General features: G+C 38.7%; 1 protein-coding gene across 5 annotated transcripts in view; it reads right to left on the reverse strand.

The window, feature by feature from the left end:
• UNC5D (unc-5 netrin receptor D) overlaps positions 1-18,125 on the reverse strand; it is a 241,832-nt gene that overhangs the window by 46,790 nt on the left and 176,917 nt on the right. For all 5 annotated transcript variants that reach the window (XM_064368648.1, XM_064368645.1, XM_064368647.1 and 2 more), the window contains one exon: positions 17,116-17,200. In XM_064368648.1, coding sequence (XP_064224718.1) covers positions 17,116-17,200 — 85 coding nt within the window. The remainder of the gene's footprint in view (positions 1-17,115; positions 17,201-18,125) is intronic.

Consider the following 18,125-nt stretch of genomic DNA (forward strand, 5'->3'; position numbering starts at 1 on the left):
ATTTGGTTAATGGACTGGGGTTTTCTTCAGGCTTCTAAGTATTCCTTTCCAAGATTTTCTTTTACAAAGGACTGGTCTGGAGAACAGGCATTTGTCCTGAACTTCTCAGACACATGGAGGGAGTTTACATCTAGATTTCAAATCTAGGTTTTGACAAACCAATTAACAAAATGATAAATGCTTCTTTGGCAATACGGGGCAGAACTGGAGAATGCAAAGACCTGGATGGTGGGTCACGTACCAGCTACCAAATCTTTATTCTTGTTGATGCCATTACCAATAAGCAAACAAAAACTTTATAGAAATGACTGATCTGGTAATCTTGTTACCATCAAATTCCTTTCACCCAAACACAATCTAAAATGTGTTTAATGTTGGTAAATTATAAAGCAAATTATTATGAAGCAAAACAGCATTTTGAATATAAAGAATGAGTGTGTCTATTCTTGCTTTGAAAACATTTTTTTGCCAATGCACAAATACATAGCTTATAAAGCGATAGCACAGTAGACAGCTACAAATGCAGATAATATAATACATAAATATTTATCTTCCAACTATTTTCTATTTTAGATGTAAATTTAAAATTATTGCATCCAAACCTGGTGTTCAGATTTTCTGAATTGTGAATTATTACAGATAGAATGCAGAGTCATGGAACAGATAAAAAAAAAAAACCAAAGTTAACTAAAATGGAATAATAATACCTAACTGAATGCATCCTTCTTTCATTTCTTTGGCTTTTGTTTTTTATCTGTGCCCCGAACAGTCACGAGGAATAGTTTATAGAACAGTCATCAGTGAGAAGAACCCAGAAGTCTGCTTATTTTTCCCCTAATGGCATATGTGTTCTTCAGCAAGCTATTTGATCCTTTTTTGTTTGCTGTATTTTCACTTGTAAGAAAGATAATAATATTGAATATAGAGCAATGCTAGCGGGAGAGCTGGCATTGGTATTATTACCAAAGCTTTTACTTAAACTACCTAGGAAGGACATTTACATTTGTCATCCTTGACCAAAAAAGCAACCCCTTGGGCAAAATAAAGATAAAATTTAGTGCTAAAATATGCCACCTTTCCCATGATCTTATATAAACAAAGAGTTTTTCTCTGAGTTCATCTAACGTGCTATTCATTTGTGAATTGCTTATGTTGACATCTCCTATTCTCTCAAGTTAGTAATGGTTATACTTGAGCTCATTATCATTTGCTGCTGCAATAAAGCCAAGCCATATAATTGAGAAGCATCTTATGTCTACTGTGTCTAAAACAGTAGATGTAACATTATCACACTGTCTCCTCTCCTCTCCAAGAAGCCCTGGAGATGCCTTTAAAAAGTTCAATCTTCCACAAAGGTAACCACAGTCCAAAATGGATAATTCTTCCTATACGGACAAAACATGGTTCATATGATTATGTCTTAATTTACCTTTAAGTAGGTCACTCAAGGAGAGGGAGACTGGAAAGCAGTATATTAGCAACAGCAAACACTCTATGGAAAGCCTAGAATATACTCGAGGTTTGAAAAAAATATAAAATTCCAACGTGCAGCCTGTATGTGGGTGCCTGCCAGCGGCCATCAGCGAGGGTGAAGCACTTTCCATGTAATTACCGCCTGCATTCATCATGGACAGGAATAGCAGGGATGCTTATGAGTGACCGATGACAAGCTCTCCTAAAAGAACTATTTAATTGCTTTCAGAGAATCATCCCCCTTGTTGAACATATTGTTCAAACATACGGGAATTTGGGGAATTATTTAAGGCCAAATGAACTGAAATCAGCTAATTAGATGAACTCTCACACTCGTTGTGTATAGCAAGACTCCTTTCATAGTGGTAACTTAAACAGCTTTAGGAGTCAGAGGCAGCACATATTGAATATGAGCCAGGGCATCGAATAGGAGCTTTGCATTAAATAGGCATTGGGCATTTCCTTAAGTGCAAAGTAAGTAAATCAAGATTTATATTTAATTCTCCTCCTGTGAAAATACTGTTCATGGGTGTAGGTCTCTGGTGAAGGAAGTTCACCAGAACTTCACAAAAATCTCTCCATTTTTTTCTCCCTATGATTAATAACAAGGAATCCCTTTGCTGCTGCCTTCTGTCTATGACAAAAAGGGAGATTTACAAATATTAATTAAAGCTCTTCACACACCTGTGGAGGCAGGTGTTAACAGCATAAGGTCACAGAGGAGTCAATCAAGGTGATGGCAGGAAAATAATCCAAAATTTCTCACTCACAGGCTCTCGCTCTCTGTAACCAGATTGTACTTTTCTTTTCTGTTACCATTAGGAGGTTTCTGGCCAAATTGCTGGATCTTACGACATTCCAAGGAAAGATCAGGGAAGGAGGTGCAATATAGTCCAAGTGTAATCACGGATAAAGATTCAGGACATTTGATGACAGAGGGCTGGGGAGAGAGACCTTTAATTGGATGTGGACAAAAATGAACCTTCTTCTTAAAGAAAGCATAGATGGCATTTAAGCTTTCCCATATTTCATAATCCACGACAAGGCAGTATACATGTCCTTGCTGGGAAAAAAAAAGTAACACATTTTTCTAAAATTGCTGTGAGCTAATAACTGTGAACTAGTAACAGCAGTGATTTTAAGATAAAAATACCAACCACCTCAATGTATCACACACCCTAGTATGGTCTGTAGACTGAAAAACCTTTTTGCATAGAGCTTTTGCTATGTAATGTTTTTCATTGTTCTCTATCTGTACATACATATTCACATATACATACATGCATATATATTTGTAGTTTAAATGCTGTGTATAGATACAAAAAGTTTAATAATTTAAGAGATGGGTCTTATTTCTATAGGAACTCCTCTTTCTGAGACGACTAATTCATGCAATTGTCATATATTGTCATTGCATCAATGTACACTTTGACTTAAATTCTCAATGCCTTAGGAATGTGCATGATGGGCATTTAAGCCTTCTTGGAAATGATGCTGGTCTCCTTGCTTTTATCCTTGCCTTTCACAGTCTGTCCTCTATGCGGCCACCTCAGTCATCCTACTGAAAATGCTAGTGTGTTCTCACCTCATGGGACTGCTATAGTTCCTCCTCCTCTGGGGTGCTGGGTGCTGCCTTGAAGAGTTTTCCCCTAGACATCCACATGATTTACCCTCCTCGTGCCTGCCAGGTCCTTGCTTAACTGACATCTACTAATGATGCTTTCTCTGACCAGGACTTGATAATGAAAACATTCCCAATACTAAAAGCAGATCTTAGTTTTGCTTTTTCTCCTCAACACTTAATGCCCTCTAGTGTGCCACACCATTTGCCTATTTATTCTTATTTTTTCTCTGCATAATTTCCTTGAAGCCAGGGTTTTTTTTCTTTCTTTTTTTTTCTTTTTTTTTTTTTGTGAGACAGCATTTCACTCTTGTCTCCCTGGCTGAAGTGCAGTGGCACCATCTTTGCTCACTGCAGCCTCCATATCCTGGGTTCAAGTGATTCTCCTGCCTCAGCCTCCTGAGTAGCTAGGATTACAGGGATTTTTTCTTTTTTTCTGATTAGCTCATAATTGCATCCCCAGTGCCTGATATGTCCTGTAAGCACTCAAAAATACTTGTTGAAAAGGACACAGAAGCCAGCTTGAAGAGATTCTCACTGATCAAATCTGGAACCTTTTGAGCATTAGATTAAATTATAACAGTAAAGAATTATAACTCATTGAGTAATACTATAAGAATCCACAAAATACAAATTCACATAGAAACGAATCAATAAGAAGGGAAAACTCTTCCACACAAGAGAAAACCAACTAATAAATGTAGAAAACTATCGATTACCAATCAACAACATAAATACTTGGTTCAGTTGAGAAGCATAAATGTATGTTAACCTATTGGGTGAAAGTTTAAACACTAATAAAGAACCATTTACACATTTTCAAAGTATCTTCCCACAAGGTACTTAACTAATTACCAAGGGTAAAATAGTACTTCCCAGCAGACACCACCCAACATGAATTACCAAGTTAAAATTCCCAGGAATGGGATGGATCCACAGAATATACCTTCCTGACAAGACACAGTGAAGAGAACCTAGCATCACTTCTGTGACATTCGTGCTAAAAGTCCACAGCCTGAATCTTCTCATAAGGGAACATTAGACAAACTCAGAGAAAGCCATATTCTCCAAAATAACTCATCTGCACTCTTTAAAGCTGTCAATGTCATGAAATACAAAGTCTCAGGAATGGTTCCAGAAGAAAGCAGACCAGAGGCACAGGACAACAGCATGCAATGAGGGGACTTGGACTTTAATTTGCTCTCAAGAACATTATTCAGAAAACAAATGAAATACAAATCAGGTGTGTAGAGTAGTAAGAGTATTTTATTAATGTTAATTTCCCCTGTTAATTGTGCTATGGTTATATATGAGAATTTCTTGTTTGGGGGATATATACATGGAAGTATCTAGGGATAAAAAGTCATCTTGTTCACTGTGGTTTTAAAAATATATATATATATATATATATTCACAAATGTTAATATTTTACTAATATTTTTGTATTGTCTCTTTCCTCTCTCCTTCATTTCCATATACATACAAATGAATACATGTATATATATGTGCACGTATATATACATGTATTTTATTCATTTGTATGAAAAATGAATACATGAAAATAAAAGGCCCAGGGAGAATTTTTCCAGAATTTTTACAAAGAAATCAGCAGGCAGACTATTTTGTAAATATATACATGTATTTTATTCATTTGTATGTATATGGAAATGAAGGAGAGAGGAAAGAGACAAATACAAAAAAATTAGTAAAATATTGACATTTGTGAATCTGAGTGCAGGATATGCAGGAATTCTTGATACTATTCTGGCAACTTGAGTTTGAAATTCTGTCAATATTAAAAAAAATTTGTTTAAAAAAAGTGAATGCAGCCAGGCATGGTGGCTCACATCTGCAATCACAGCACTTTGGGAGGCTGAGGTGGGAGGATCACTTGAGGTCAGGAGTTCAAGACTAGGCTGGCCAAAATGATAAGACCCTGTCTCTACTGAAAAAAAAAAAAAAAAAAATATATATATATATATATATACACACACACACATACATACATATATATGTACATACATACATAGATATACAAAAAAAATTTAGCTAGGCATGGTGGCACTTGTAGTCCCAGCTACTGAGGAGGCTGAGGCAAGAGAATTGCTCAAACCCAGGAGGCAGAGGTTGGAGTGAGCCGAGATCGCCCCAGTGTACTCCAGCCTGGGCGACAGATCGAGACTCTGTCTCAAAAAATAAAATAAAATAAAAAATGAATGCATGAAAATAAAAGGCCCAGGGAGAATTTTTCCAGAATTTTTACAAAGAAATCAGCAGGCAGACTATTTTGTAAATATCTAAGTCTATTTTGTTCTAGGCTATAATTTAAGTCCATTGTTTCTCTGTTGACTTTCTGTCCTGATGACCTATCTAGTGCTGTCAGTGGTTGGGTACAGTATATATCACTGGGGTGATGAGTGCACCAGAATCTCAGAAATTACCACTAAATAACTTATTCACGTAACCAAACAATACCTGTTTCCCCAAAACTATTGAAATAATTTAAAAAGAAATCAGCAGGGCCACTGATTAATGTATGAAACAAATGGTGGAGAATGATGAAGGTGCTACAGTTGGTAGTGACAGGGTGATGGTCCATGGTCCAGACCTCACCATGTAGTACCTAACATCCTACAGCATGCAGCTGCACACCAGTGCCAACTGGAGGTCATGCTGAAAGTCAACTACAAGGCAGCAACTGCTAATAACCATGGCAGCACTGAAGGTATATCATGGACATTTTGCCTCTGTGCTCAATACTCCTTGACCTGCTGTTAGACCAGTAACACTTCACTTTCTTTAAGGAAAGTGACCAACCAGTTCCAAGGTCCAAGATGAGGTTTTTACTGTAGCTGTTGTCTTCCATGCTGGGCTTAGTAATTACTGTTTCCTCCTTTCCTCCTTATGGTCTATAGTCTAGATTAATGTCAGTTTGATCACCTTTACCCAGAGTATCACTCAGGAATCCAGGCAGGAGAGTAATGATGGTTTTACTATGTCAGACCCTGGGTTGATATATAATTAAATCATATTTGAATGGAAAAGATATCAAGGCTGATAGATGGAAGCTGTACTCAGTCTTAAAAGAAAAGCTCAGAAAGCGGCCTCCTAGAGTTTTCTAGCCAACAAGACATATAGTTTTATTATTCATTTTCCATTAAGATCCTCAGATTTTGACCTGGGGTGCTAAAATTGCTGTGGATAAACATTAAGGTTTTAAGGTTTATTATTTGTCTGTCTCTCTCTTTTCTTTTTTTTTTTTTTGAGTCAGATTTCTCTCTCACTCAATTGCTCTGACCAGAGATTTCAGATCAGCCCCAGGGAAATGACATCATAGAATCTCCCAGAGAGATGGACCCTTTAAAACCAGCTTTTCCCATCAGTCAATCCCAACACTATGGCTATGTCCTCTACTTCTGGTAATCACTATGTGTGACATAAGAAAACAGACTCCTGGAGAGAGGGACCAGGAAGTCAGGAGCAGAATGGAGGACAAAAGTGACGTTCAGCAATATCTCTTTATTATAACAGATTCCTGTTTTAATCTTCAAGTGGTTCTAAAGCTGTTATTTTTTTTTTTCAAAATTTCTTAGGAAGCTTATTTAAAATTATATTCCTGGATGCCAGCAATGAAGATTCTGATTTGCTATTTCTGGGATAGGGCCCAGGAACCTGCATTTTCTATATGCAAGGTGGTGCTGGCACTAACATTTGAGAACAAAGTTGTGTAGTTCTTAAGAAAATATGCAAAGCAAGACCTCATGTCCTGGGGCCTTGGTGCTCCATCAAATATAGGACATTCCATTCTGAAGTGGAATTTGGATGATGGTCAAGTTTAAATTCTGAATATTAAGGACCTGGCCGATACTACTAAGATGGAAAATCCGACTACACTGGGACTGCTCCTACATCCCGTTTCTCTAAGTAACATGTGAATTAATAAGCAAGGATGTCAGGTTGAGGGGTTGATTAGCAGTAACTCATAATGTTATAGCTCATCAAGCCATTATATTCCATTCATTGGGGCAGGAAAAGGAGCAGTTAGAACAGTGGATTATTACAAGCAACAAGCACAATTTACTGAGAATAGAAGCATATGGATCTACTAGTAAAGGGCTTAAAGATCTGGGTCACCCACATGCTATTATCTGAAATAGGATCACAGAAAGAGAGATGGCATAGGGGGTTGGGGTGGGAGGGGAATTACATAAACAATTCACAATGAATATCTGAATTTGCTGAAATTTGAGCAACACCACACAGAGAGATTACCCTGTTTGCATGTTAAATGACTTTAGTTTACACACACATTCCTAGGATGTTTACCAATTAATATACTACAGGAATCACAAATCATGTGTAAATCAGCAGTTCCTAGACACAGTTTTAAGCCTCATCTTTCATGCAGTGTCGGGCTTGCATTTAGCTTGTCTTTTTAGAAGAAGGGAGACAGTGAGAGGATGGCTCATTGAAAGTGCCCGAAAATGAATGAGAGTGCAGAGGATGGGAGAAGAGTGGTACTATGTGTCATGCTGCTGGGACATTTTTTTTTATAGCCACCACGTGGTTTATCCATTTATACTGAAACCTATTTCACGGAATCCTTTTATTTTAGGCTGAGGAGGGGCTCAGGAGTTATGAGGCCAACACCTTCTTTATTCAGACGCCTGGCATGGGGTGGGTGATCCAAAGTCACAGCTCAACTTTGAGGCAGAGCTGGAACCATAGTCTACTGCTCTGTTAGTTGTGATTGGGTTGTGTCTTCAGTGGAGATGTGGTAGGTAGGCAGTGGAATGAAGAAGGAATATGTTCCCTGGGATATAATCTCCACACCTGGAATTTAAATTAAAATGTTGGCATGGGAATTGTTAAGACTGGACTCACAGACACTACTAAACAAAGCCCAAGGAAGACAGGGCCCCAAGGTACACAAAGGGGTCAAAATAGAGGCTTGTATTAGTTTCCCATTACTGCTATAGCACAGACTTCCTGGTTTAAAAAACAAATTATCCCACAGTTCTCTAGGTCAGAAGTCTCATTAAGCTAATAAAATGACTGACAGCAGGCTTGTTCTCCTTCTGAAGGTTCTAGGAGAATCCAGTTTCTAGAGGCTGCCTGTATTCCTTGGCTCAAGGCCCCTTCTTCCATCTTCAAGCCAGGAACATGACACCTTCAAATCCATCTCTCACTCTGATATTCCTACCTTCCTCTCCTAAGGACCCTTATGTTAGGTCTCCTTGGATAGTCCAGGATAATCTGCTTCTCAAAGTCTTTGATCTTAATTACATATGCAAATTCCCTTTTGCACAGTTGTAGATTCACAGGTTCTAGGTAGGACATGACATCTCTAGGGAGCCAGCTTTCTACCTTCTGCCATGCATTTCATGCCTTGAGACTGCCTGTGGCTGCCTCCTGAGCCACTATTGTCTCTCACACACCATGCAATCCAACCAAGGTATCTGTTCACTTTAGGGCTATCTTCATCGTTTCAGTTTCCAGAACCCCCACCGTAATTTGCAAAGTGAAGCTCCACATTTGTATATAACTTTATGGAATCCTGGGAAGTTATTATGGTTTATTTTAAAGATTATAACTAACTGTGAGAAATAGGAAGTTGATTGTCCAGATTTTCAAAGGGCTATGTGGATTGTCTTAGAAAGTGTGGGGGCTGTCTCCTTGTGGGCTGGTGTCTTCTGGCATTTTTATTAGGCTATAACAAAGTGAAGTGGAAAGGATGATATATATTAAATATCTTAATAAGACAGATTATTTCTACTTCCAGCATGGGCAATAAAAGAGATGGCACATACAAATAAAAATAATTACAGTATGTGGTGCCCCTTTACAATGTGCAATCAAACTCATGAACCGGTGACTTTCCCCTTATTGAATTAAGGTGCACCTTGCATTCAGATCTATTAACAACATTCAAAAACCATTGTTATCTTGTCAATGGCATCTTTAATTAAAGACTTCTCTGGGCCACTCTAATCATTTCACATTGTGAGTGCCCATGGGCTTCAAATGCACTCTGATTAAGATGATGGCAATTTTTATTTACACGTGTTTACTGGTGGACCTTGGGGGTGTGAGGTGGAGAGGAACAGCATGGGGAAATGCTCCTTTACAAAAAGAGCAGGTCTTAAAATGACAATGTGATTTTAAAAAATTTTGTTCCTCTCTGTCCTTTTCTATATGTTCCTCTGCTCATTTTTTGCGGGATGCGTGGATGGTGGGAGATTAATGGCATTATATTCTAACCTAAATGACTCTGTGAAGAAATCATCATGATTTCACTGGGGAACAGAGTACAATCTTCAACTAAAGGTGCATTAACCCTTCTAGGCCATTAAGATACCATGTGATAAATTGCCCTTTTTATTACACCGCATGGCACTGGTTGCCTGAAAGAATTAATGTATTTCCCAAATGGCAGCAATTTACTCCCCTGGCACTAACAGAAAAAGCCCCCTTTGTTACCTGAGAAGTATCTTTTATCAGTAATTTTCTACGCCTGGTATAGAGTTAATTAATGCCAAATCTCTTGGAAGAAATAGGTATATGCCATCAATTGGATTCTTCCAAGACAAAGACAAGTTTCTAAATCCCACTTATGGCAACAAACCAGATTCAAATCCATGATTGACCATTGAACACAAATGATGACAGGGATGATTCAAGCATTTTCATCCATCACTAGCAAGAAAAGCCTGGCAAATGGATAGGGAAAAATCTTGTTCAAGGTGGCATAAGCTTGACTGGCCTGCCCTGCTTGACTGGTCACTGATTTCCTAACCTTCACACCAGCCAATGTGGAGTCTACTATGTAGGCTCATACAATATACCTTTAAAATATAAATCACATGCCAGAGTGTTATAAGAAATAGAATAGATTCAGAGGAATTGATGCAGGGAGTTATTTGTATCTTCATGAGGCTCTTGATTTTAAAGCCAACTATTAATATGTTTGCTGTAATTGAATTATTCTTTCCTTTGAGTCTAGGACTGTGTTAGCAATAAAAAAGAGATGTACTCTATATCACTGGGACAGAGCTAAAGGAAATTCCATGCACCTCAGAGAATTTCTGTCATCTATGTAACAAAACAAGACTAGGTCGGACATGGTGGCTCAAACCTGTAATCCCAGCAGTTTGGGAGGCCGAGGCAGTTGGAGCACCTGAGGTTGGGAGTTTAAGACCAGCCTGAGCAACATGGAGAAACCTCGTCTCTACTAAAAATACAAAATTAGCCAGGTATGGTGGTACATGTCTGTAATCCCAGCTACTCAGGAAGTTGAGGCAGGAGAATCCCTTGAACCCGGGAGGTGGAGGTTGCAGTGAGCTGAGATCCTGCCATTGCACTCTAGCCTGGGCAACAAGAGCAAAACTCTTGTCTCAAAACAAAAAAGGAAGACCAGGTACAAGATGATTTCCAAATGTAGCATTTAAACAGTACTTCACAGTTTGTATCAGACTTCTCAGCTATCAAGTTACTTTATCATCCTCATCAAAATCTGAAAGCAAAGTTACTAATATATAAAATTGGCAGATGATAAAACTGAGGCCTAGAGAAAGAGAATGATTTGCTCAAGGTTACACAGGCTGTTGCTGAGCGGGGCTTGGAACCCAAGACTTCCATGTCCTTTCCACTCTACCATGCTATATCATTTCTGAGAGTCTTTTAATTCTTATGCATTGTCAACACCAAAGTCTGCATTATTTTCCTGACAAGTTATGTAGGTTATCAGTTCACTTCAATGAGTTCCAGGACCAGCATATTCTTATTTTGGAAGGCAAATAAAACAAAGGCAGAAGATTTTGCCTTGAATGAAGCAGGTAGGCATAATTATGCCTAATATCATGACATCTTACTAAATGAGATTATGGCCACGTGCTCTGTCAAAAGCTGATGTGGGATTTCGATTCAGCAGTCATTTTTTGTTCTGAGTTATAAATATTATTTTCCCTTTCTTTATTCTTCAGTCTTTTTTTTTTTTTTACCTACACTTTCTCTTATAAGTCAAAGAGCTATGTTTATTCCCTGGAAAGAAATCCAAAGTTGCTCCCAGAGCAACTATTATCACAAACTCTCAAGTGATCTTCAGTCGGCAAATCTCTCTCTCTCCTAATTAATCATCAGTTTCTGGGCCAGAATTCTGGGATTTATCTTCAACTCCTTCACCACACATTAAAACATACATACAGAACAGATCTTGCCAAGTTCCTCCCCAAGTCTATCTCAAAAAACTCCCCACTGAGAGCAAGGTGGGGATTAGAGGATGGATTTAGAAACATTAAAAACTAGAGACAAGGACACTCAAAAGTAGAGTGACTATAAGTTATTGCCCAAATTGAGATACTTTTGAGGAAAAGAAACACTATTAATAATTGTGCCAAGGAAAATAAAACATAGTTTCACTGTGCTCTCAAGGAGGGTGCTTACCTAATGAAGATTTGAACTTGGGCAGCATTGGTGGAGATGAAACGCAATCTATCTAAAATATAAGCATGACTACGTCTCCCAAATCTTAAGCCTCATTCACCCCTACCCACCAGATAAACTGGATAGTCTCTGGGTGGCAAACATTGCTACATGATCTAGTCTCTATTTTTTTCAGCCTCATTCCTGGTCATCCTTCCTTTCATGTTTTGTTTGGCTTTGCTTAGCTTCCAAAATATGTGATGCTATTTACACCTCTGTGCCTGTGAACACACCACTTCCTTGGAGCAGAACCCCTTTTACTCTGTTTTAGTTTATAAGACAACTGTTACTTCTCTGAAACTTTCCCTGAGCCTTTAAATAGGGTCCATCCTTTAGCTCTGGTCACCATATATACCACACTGCAATATGATCATTCATTTAAAGAACTGGGTTTGCTTATGGGGCTGAACCTATTATGTATGAAATATATGAGCTATGGTTTTGTTTTTTCTAGTAATCATTAACAATTATGCCTGGTGAAACCATCCATAGTAACAGTGTCCCTTGAAGACATTTCATTATATAACTGTTCAGTAACATCTAGTTATTAACACAGTGTAATTTGGTTTTTAAGACTCCTTTCTTTTTTTTAATTGTTGTTTGAGACAGGGTCTTGCTCTATAGCACAGGCTGGGGTGAAGTGCTACAATCTTGGCTTACTGCAGCCTTGACCTCCCAGGCTCAAGCCATCCTCCCACCCTAGCTTCCCGAGTACCTGGGACTACAGGCATTCACCACCATGCCCAACTAATTTTATTATTTTTATTTTCTGTACAGACAGGTCACTTGTTACCCAGGCTGGTCTCAAACTCCTGGACTTGGCAGCAGGAGGGGGTGTGTTACCTTCTGAAAAATCATGGCCCTCAAAGGTGCCAGAAAAAGCATATACAGTTTCATATTTTACTGAGGTGGGCAGTTTAGAATGGCCACAAATGTCTGCTATAACATAAAGAATAGTTCACTACAAACAGATTCGTATCATAAAAACTCCATTCTTATTAAGAGAATGGCCAGCTGGCCCATCTCTTAATCTCATTGACAAAAGATATATGCCTGCTCTCTTTTTACCCTTCTGGAGATGAGGTCCTCACAAATAGTCCAAGGACATTTCTGGGTGCTTAGGTCTGCATGAAATATGAGGTGTGTATGTATGTGTGTTTATGATTTTGTTTTTATGTGTGTGGTTTTTGTTACTAGGGAAGAAAAAACACAATCATCTCCACAATAATAGCTTATACTGCAGTGTTTGTGAGACCATTACTGGGAATGAAGTTCTATCCTTTCTTCCCCATTTTCCAGAGCTAGATTTTTTTTGTCTTTCTAGCCTTGTATTTGCTCTTATTTCATGCCTTGCTATTAAAACCACTATACCATCTAAGCACCCTAAAAAAGATAATGTTTTCTATTACCACCATCTCTACCTTCTCAATCCTTACCCCAAAATGTACCTACTGGGCAGATCATACCGTCTGACAGCAGAAAATAGAAGTGGTTGAAATGTTCCATCTGGGCTGAACCCAAATTCAAAAACATGTGTCCTTTTGTAAATTCTTCAGTAACACAACTTACAACATTTTCGATTCTAGTCTAAGCATTTGGTCGGGAATATCCACATGACAGTGTAATTGGAAAAAGAAATGAATGTTTGCCTTTGGTTTCATTTTACTGCTTTTCAGAAAAAAGCCCCATATAATAATTTTCTGGTCCAGTTCTCTCTTCTTTAACCATGGGGGGGGAGGGTTGCAAAAGGAGAGCTGGGAGAGGAGGGAGGAGTAGGAACTTCCTGCTACATCTGTATCATTCTCTCATTGTAATATCAGTGACAAGAATCTCTGAAATGAGATTTTTGATTTTTTAAATTCTGCTTGAATACCTTAATTTTATAAAAATGATCTAAAGGCTGGGCACCACACCCAGCCTTTGGTTCATGCCTGTAATCCCAGCACTTTGGGAGACCGAGGCTGGCGTATCACCTGAGGTCAGAAGTTCACGATCAGACTGGCCAACATGGAGAAACCCTGTCTCTATTGAAAATACAAAAATTAGCTGGGCATGGTGGCGGGCACCTGTAATCCCAGCTACTCAGGAGGCTGAGGTTGCAGTGAGTGGATATCGCACCACTGCACTCCAGCCTGAGCAACACAGCAAGACTGCATCTCAGGAAAAAAAAAAAAAAAAAAAAAAAAGATCTAATGTGTGTAGGACATAATTTCCCTCCCTTGAAACCATTCCCAATAAAATGTATAAAAAGAAATACCCCAAATTTTTCAAATTAAAGGTTTTTTTTTTTTTGTTTTTTTTTTTTTTGAGTGAGCACTGCTGGTTTCCTCCCTTGCACAAGGGGTAAAGCCCTGTGGAGCTGTGGAGGGAGGAGGCCACATCTAGCATGGAGGGCTTACATACCCTTGATCCAGGAGGAGCCCCAGGACTTCTCACCAACAGGCTAATTCTGACAGCTCCAATTTCATGCCATGGCCTTTGTGTCAGGCCACTCCAGTCCCTGTTCCTACGATGTCACTAAATGTCCTCTGTTATAAATGGGACAATACATTAAACCAACTCTTTGTTCTGTCTGTGGCAAGACCTGTTGAATGCAATGTTCTGATATTATGGTCACTTTAAAGGAGGAAAAAAAAATCACTGGGTTTAGACTCCTCTATCCCTCAAACCTCTATAGAAAACTACAGGAAAATGTATTCTGGAGGGTGGAAATCATTGAGTGATAGACCTTACTCCTTTGTCTGGTGAATTCCTATTCATCTTTTAAGACTCATTTTAGTGACATCTCCAGGAAGCCACCCTCACCCCTCTACCCGTCTTTAACCCAATTCTTAGAATGGATTAAGAGCCCTGATTAAACATCAGTTCCACTTCCATTAAATCATCACCCTGCTATATTGGGGCTGCAACTCAGACATCGGCAACAGGAATGTACAGTCAATAGGAAAAATGGAGCAGACTTGAATTGCAATACAGCATAAAGACACGATTTGGAAGATCCTACTGTGTTCTGTGTGTGTGTGTGTGGAGGTCACGGAGAGTCCGTAAATCCAGTTCTCACACAGATGAACTAAGAGGGAGGGGACTGCAGTGGCTGTAGAGGTAAAGATGAAAGCAACTGAGCAGTGTGTTCAGCTCCATGAACTTTGAGGAAAACAGGCCTTGTTCTCAGCACAAGTTCAGGATGGCAGACATACAGCACAAAATGAAAATGGGTTTTCAAGGGTTATTACAAAGAAAAGATGACACAGTGGCCTTTTCCTGATTAATCACAAGTTTAAAAGCTGAAGAACTCAGACCCAAGCAGTTTCCTTGCAGAGATGAAATAATTCACCCCAGTTTAAAAAGAAGTAGTAAAAAGGTATTTGCTATTTTCAGTGTTTTTCTAAATAGTTTTGAGCTGTCTAAAGGGAGTGAGGCTTTCCAAGGAAGGTAAATGGCCTGTAGCCCAGAGATAGGTCATTTCCTTAGAGATAACATCTGGGAAGGTTTCAGCTACCTGAAAAGGAAAGTGCAGCTTCCTGTAATTTTGTGTTTTTTTTCCACAGTTTAGTAGAGAGAAAAACGCAGACCTCACAGATCTAAAGTCTTAGATAAGATCCTTCTGTCTTGGTCTGCCTTCTTGGACAGCAGTAGACACAGAAGGATAAACCAAATTGGTTACCATGGAACTTCTGAAGCATTCAAGGGGTGACCACGTGAGGCGAACCTGTCTTTTGAGATCTTTGGCCTCTTGCAAGTTATTAGTTATTCTTCTCTCTTTAAAATTGCAGGTAAGTTATGAATGAGGTTCCTTGGAAAATGTGACATTGCCCTAGGTTGGCTCTCATGTAATAAGGTGGAAGATGCTGGGTTTGAGAGGAATAAGCTCAATACAGGCTCACTGGATCAAATACAACCAAGGGAGGGGGATGCGTAACTAGGAGTGTGTAGGAAGCTGTGATTCAGGGAAGGCAGACTGAATTATACCTCATATTTGATTTTTGCAGCATGATATGTTTTAAAGCATATATTTAATAGGCCATAACCACAAATTCAAACAAGTTTGGTTTCTTAAGTAAACCAACCCAATGGGTAAAAAAGAGGTGACTTTCCTGCAGGGTACTCCATTATTAGGTCTGTTTAGGTGACTAACCTAAGGTTTTGGGTAAACTCTCCAAACTTTCTGATCCCCCGTTTCCCCCACTTGCCAATCGGAGATGTTTAGACACCAGCACTGTTTCAGATCTATCAGGAAAGAATCTAGCTTTAGATAACTGAGGCAATAAAATGAGATTCCAACATAGGACAACCTGCACACAAATCCTCTAAGAGTCAGCCTCACCAGCAACCAACTGGCAGAAACTCTTCTTCCATGCCTCTCAAGCCCTGTACAGCAGAAAGTTAAAACCACTGGGCACCAACAAACACTTTTATAGAAATAGCTATCAAAATCTGTTTAAACCATCTGTTTCTCTGGCTTTTTTTCCTCCCAGTGTTTTTCTTTCATGTGTTCTTCACTAACAACAACAAAAGTCTATTTTAAAATCACCAAGATGTTATGACTAAAAATGCCAGAGGTATATATCCAGTTTATGAGAGAAATTGCTTTCTGAAGAGGAGTTAGGTTTATCTTGTGTGGAGGAAGAGAACATTTCCAAAAATATTATAGTTGCACTAAGAAAATAACCAACTACTTTCATTAAAAGAGAATGTGACAAGATTTGTATTTGTTCCTGTAATTGAATTTAATGCTGCTGAAATTTGTCAAGCCTGAAAGCTATTGAAGTTTCAGATCATATTTTTACATTGCCGAAAATTGCCTAAGATATTGTCTCTTAGGCTGTATAGAGTAGGTCTTCTGCTGACCTTAAAAGGATTAGGAATCAATCATTGTATGTATTTGCCTCATACTTAGGACCAATGAGTGCCTCTGGGGATATTTTCCTTTAAGAGGAACACTCGGGGAGACAGTTAAGGTTTATGGAGTGGCCCTGCTACTGACCTGTCTCACAATTCACTGTTTTCCATTTGGTGTCTCCCATGTAGAGACTGGTGACCATGAAACTGTGGAGTCATGTACTTTTTCACTTCAGCCAGTAATTTTGCAACAACTTTTATCCTTTCTAGAGTCCATGATCTCATTTATACACCTCTAAGTCTCATTCCCTTAATAGTTTCAGATTTTCTACAAAAGTTCCATTCCATATGTAAATTTTTTTTTTTTTTTTTTTTTGAGACAGAGTCTCACTGTCACCCAAGCTGGATTACAGTGGCATGATCTCAGCTTACTGCAACCTCTGCCTTCCAGGTTCAAGCAATTCTCCAGCCCCAGCCTCCTGAGTAGCTCGGATTACAGGCATGCACCACCAAACCCACCTATTTGATTTTTTTTTTTTTTTTTTGTATTTTTAATAGAGACAGGGTTTCATCATGTTGGCCAGGCTGGTCTCGAACTCTTGACCTCAAGTGATCTGTCCGCCTCAGCCTCCCAATTACAGGCATTAGCCTCTGTGCCTAGCCTAAACTGTCTTTACTGTGTCATTTACTCTGTCTCTCACCTGGGTTCACCTTGGTTGATGGACATATAAATCTCCCAAGAATTCTCCTCTGGGATGGCACCGTGTGGTATGAGTAAGCTCACTCCTAAAACAAAAAAAGCCAACAGATTATTCATAGATTTTTACAATTATCTTGAAGTTCCTCACTCAGGCACCATACAGATACCTGGAAAATGAGCTACTTTCTCATGGTAATTTATGAACTCTCAATCCTTGCAAAGTTTAAAGTTCAAGATAATAAAAGGAAAAACATTGTTTTATAACGGTGACATAAATAAGGGCATATTATTCAACTGAGTACTCAAATTAGTCTTTTTTTAAGTCTTCTCAGCATTGTCTAATTCTTTTAAAAGATTGAGTGTTCTATGACCAGGCAATATTAAACATATCGGAGAACATAAGAGGTTATCCACGTGTCACTTAATCTGCTCCAAAATTTAAAAATGTATTTTTCAATCTCGTCACTATCTGTTTTGTGAAAAAGTATATGAAATGATGGGTGAGCAGTCTAATACTATGCTAGAACCTGGGATGAAACTGTCTTATCAATTGTGCATCTGGAAGCAAGTTGAAGGTGGTACTCAATGGGGTATTGCATTTTGTCAAGAAAAAGATAAAGTAAAAGCATCTGATGAGCTTAGGAGCCTTACAGGTTATTGCACAACCAGTATGACCCTTTCCAGCAAACAGAAGCTAGAAAGGGTTAAGGCGAAAGGTTACTTAACCAGAGTCATGTCAATGTCAGATTGAAAGCCTTACTTTCATAAAATCATACAATGCAGAAGGGAAGGCACAGGAAGTCACATCTCACGGAATCTTAAATGTCCTCTCTTTCCTCTTGAATGCTGTGAAGAAAATATTGCGCCTTGGCCAAGAGAGATGAGTCTAAGGAGGGCAGGGGTTCACTTTTATGTAGCTTTTTGTTTATAAAAAGAAATGAACTAGAGACATAGTAAGATCTTACAAAATAAAATCTCAAAGCTTCCTCCTATTCTTTGAGTAAGGCAGCT

Source organism: Aotus nancymaae, unplaced genomic scaffold, assembly GCF_030222135.1.
Source record: "Aotus nancymaae isolate 86718 unplaced genomic scaffold, 86718_ANA_hifiasm-v0.15.2.pri h1tg000079l, whole genome shotgun sequence".
NCBI classification, from domain to species: Eukaryota; Metazoa; Chordata; class Mammalia; order Primates; family Aotidae; genus Aotus; species Aotus nancymaae.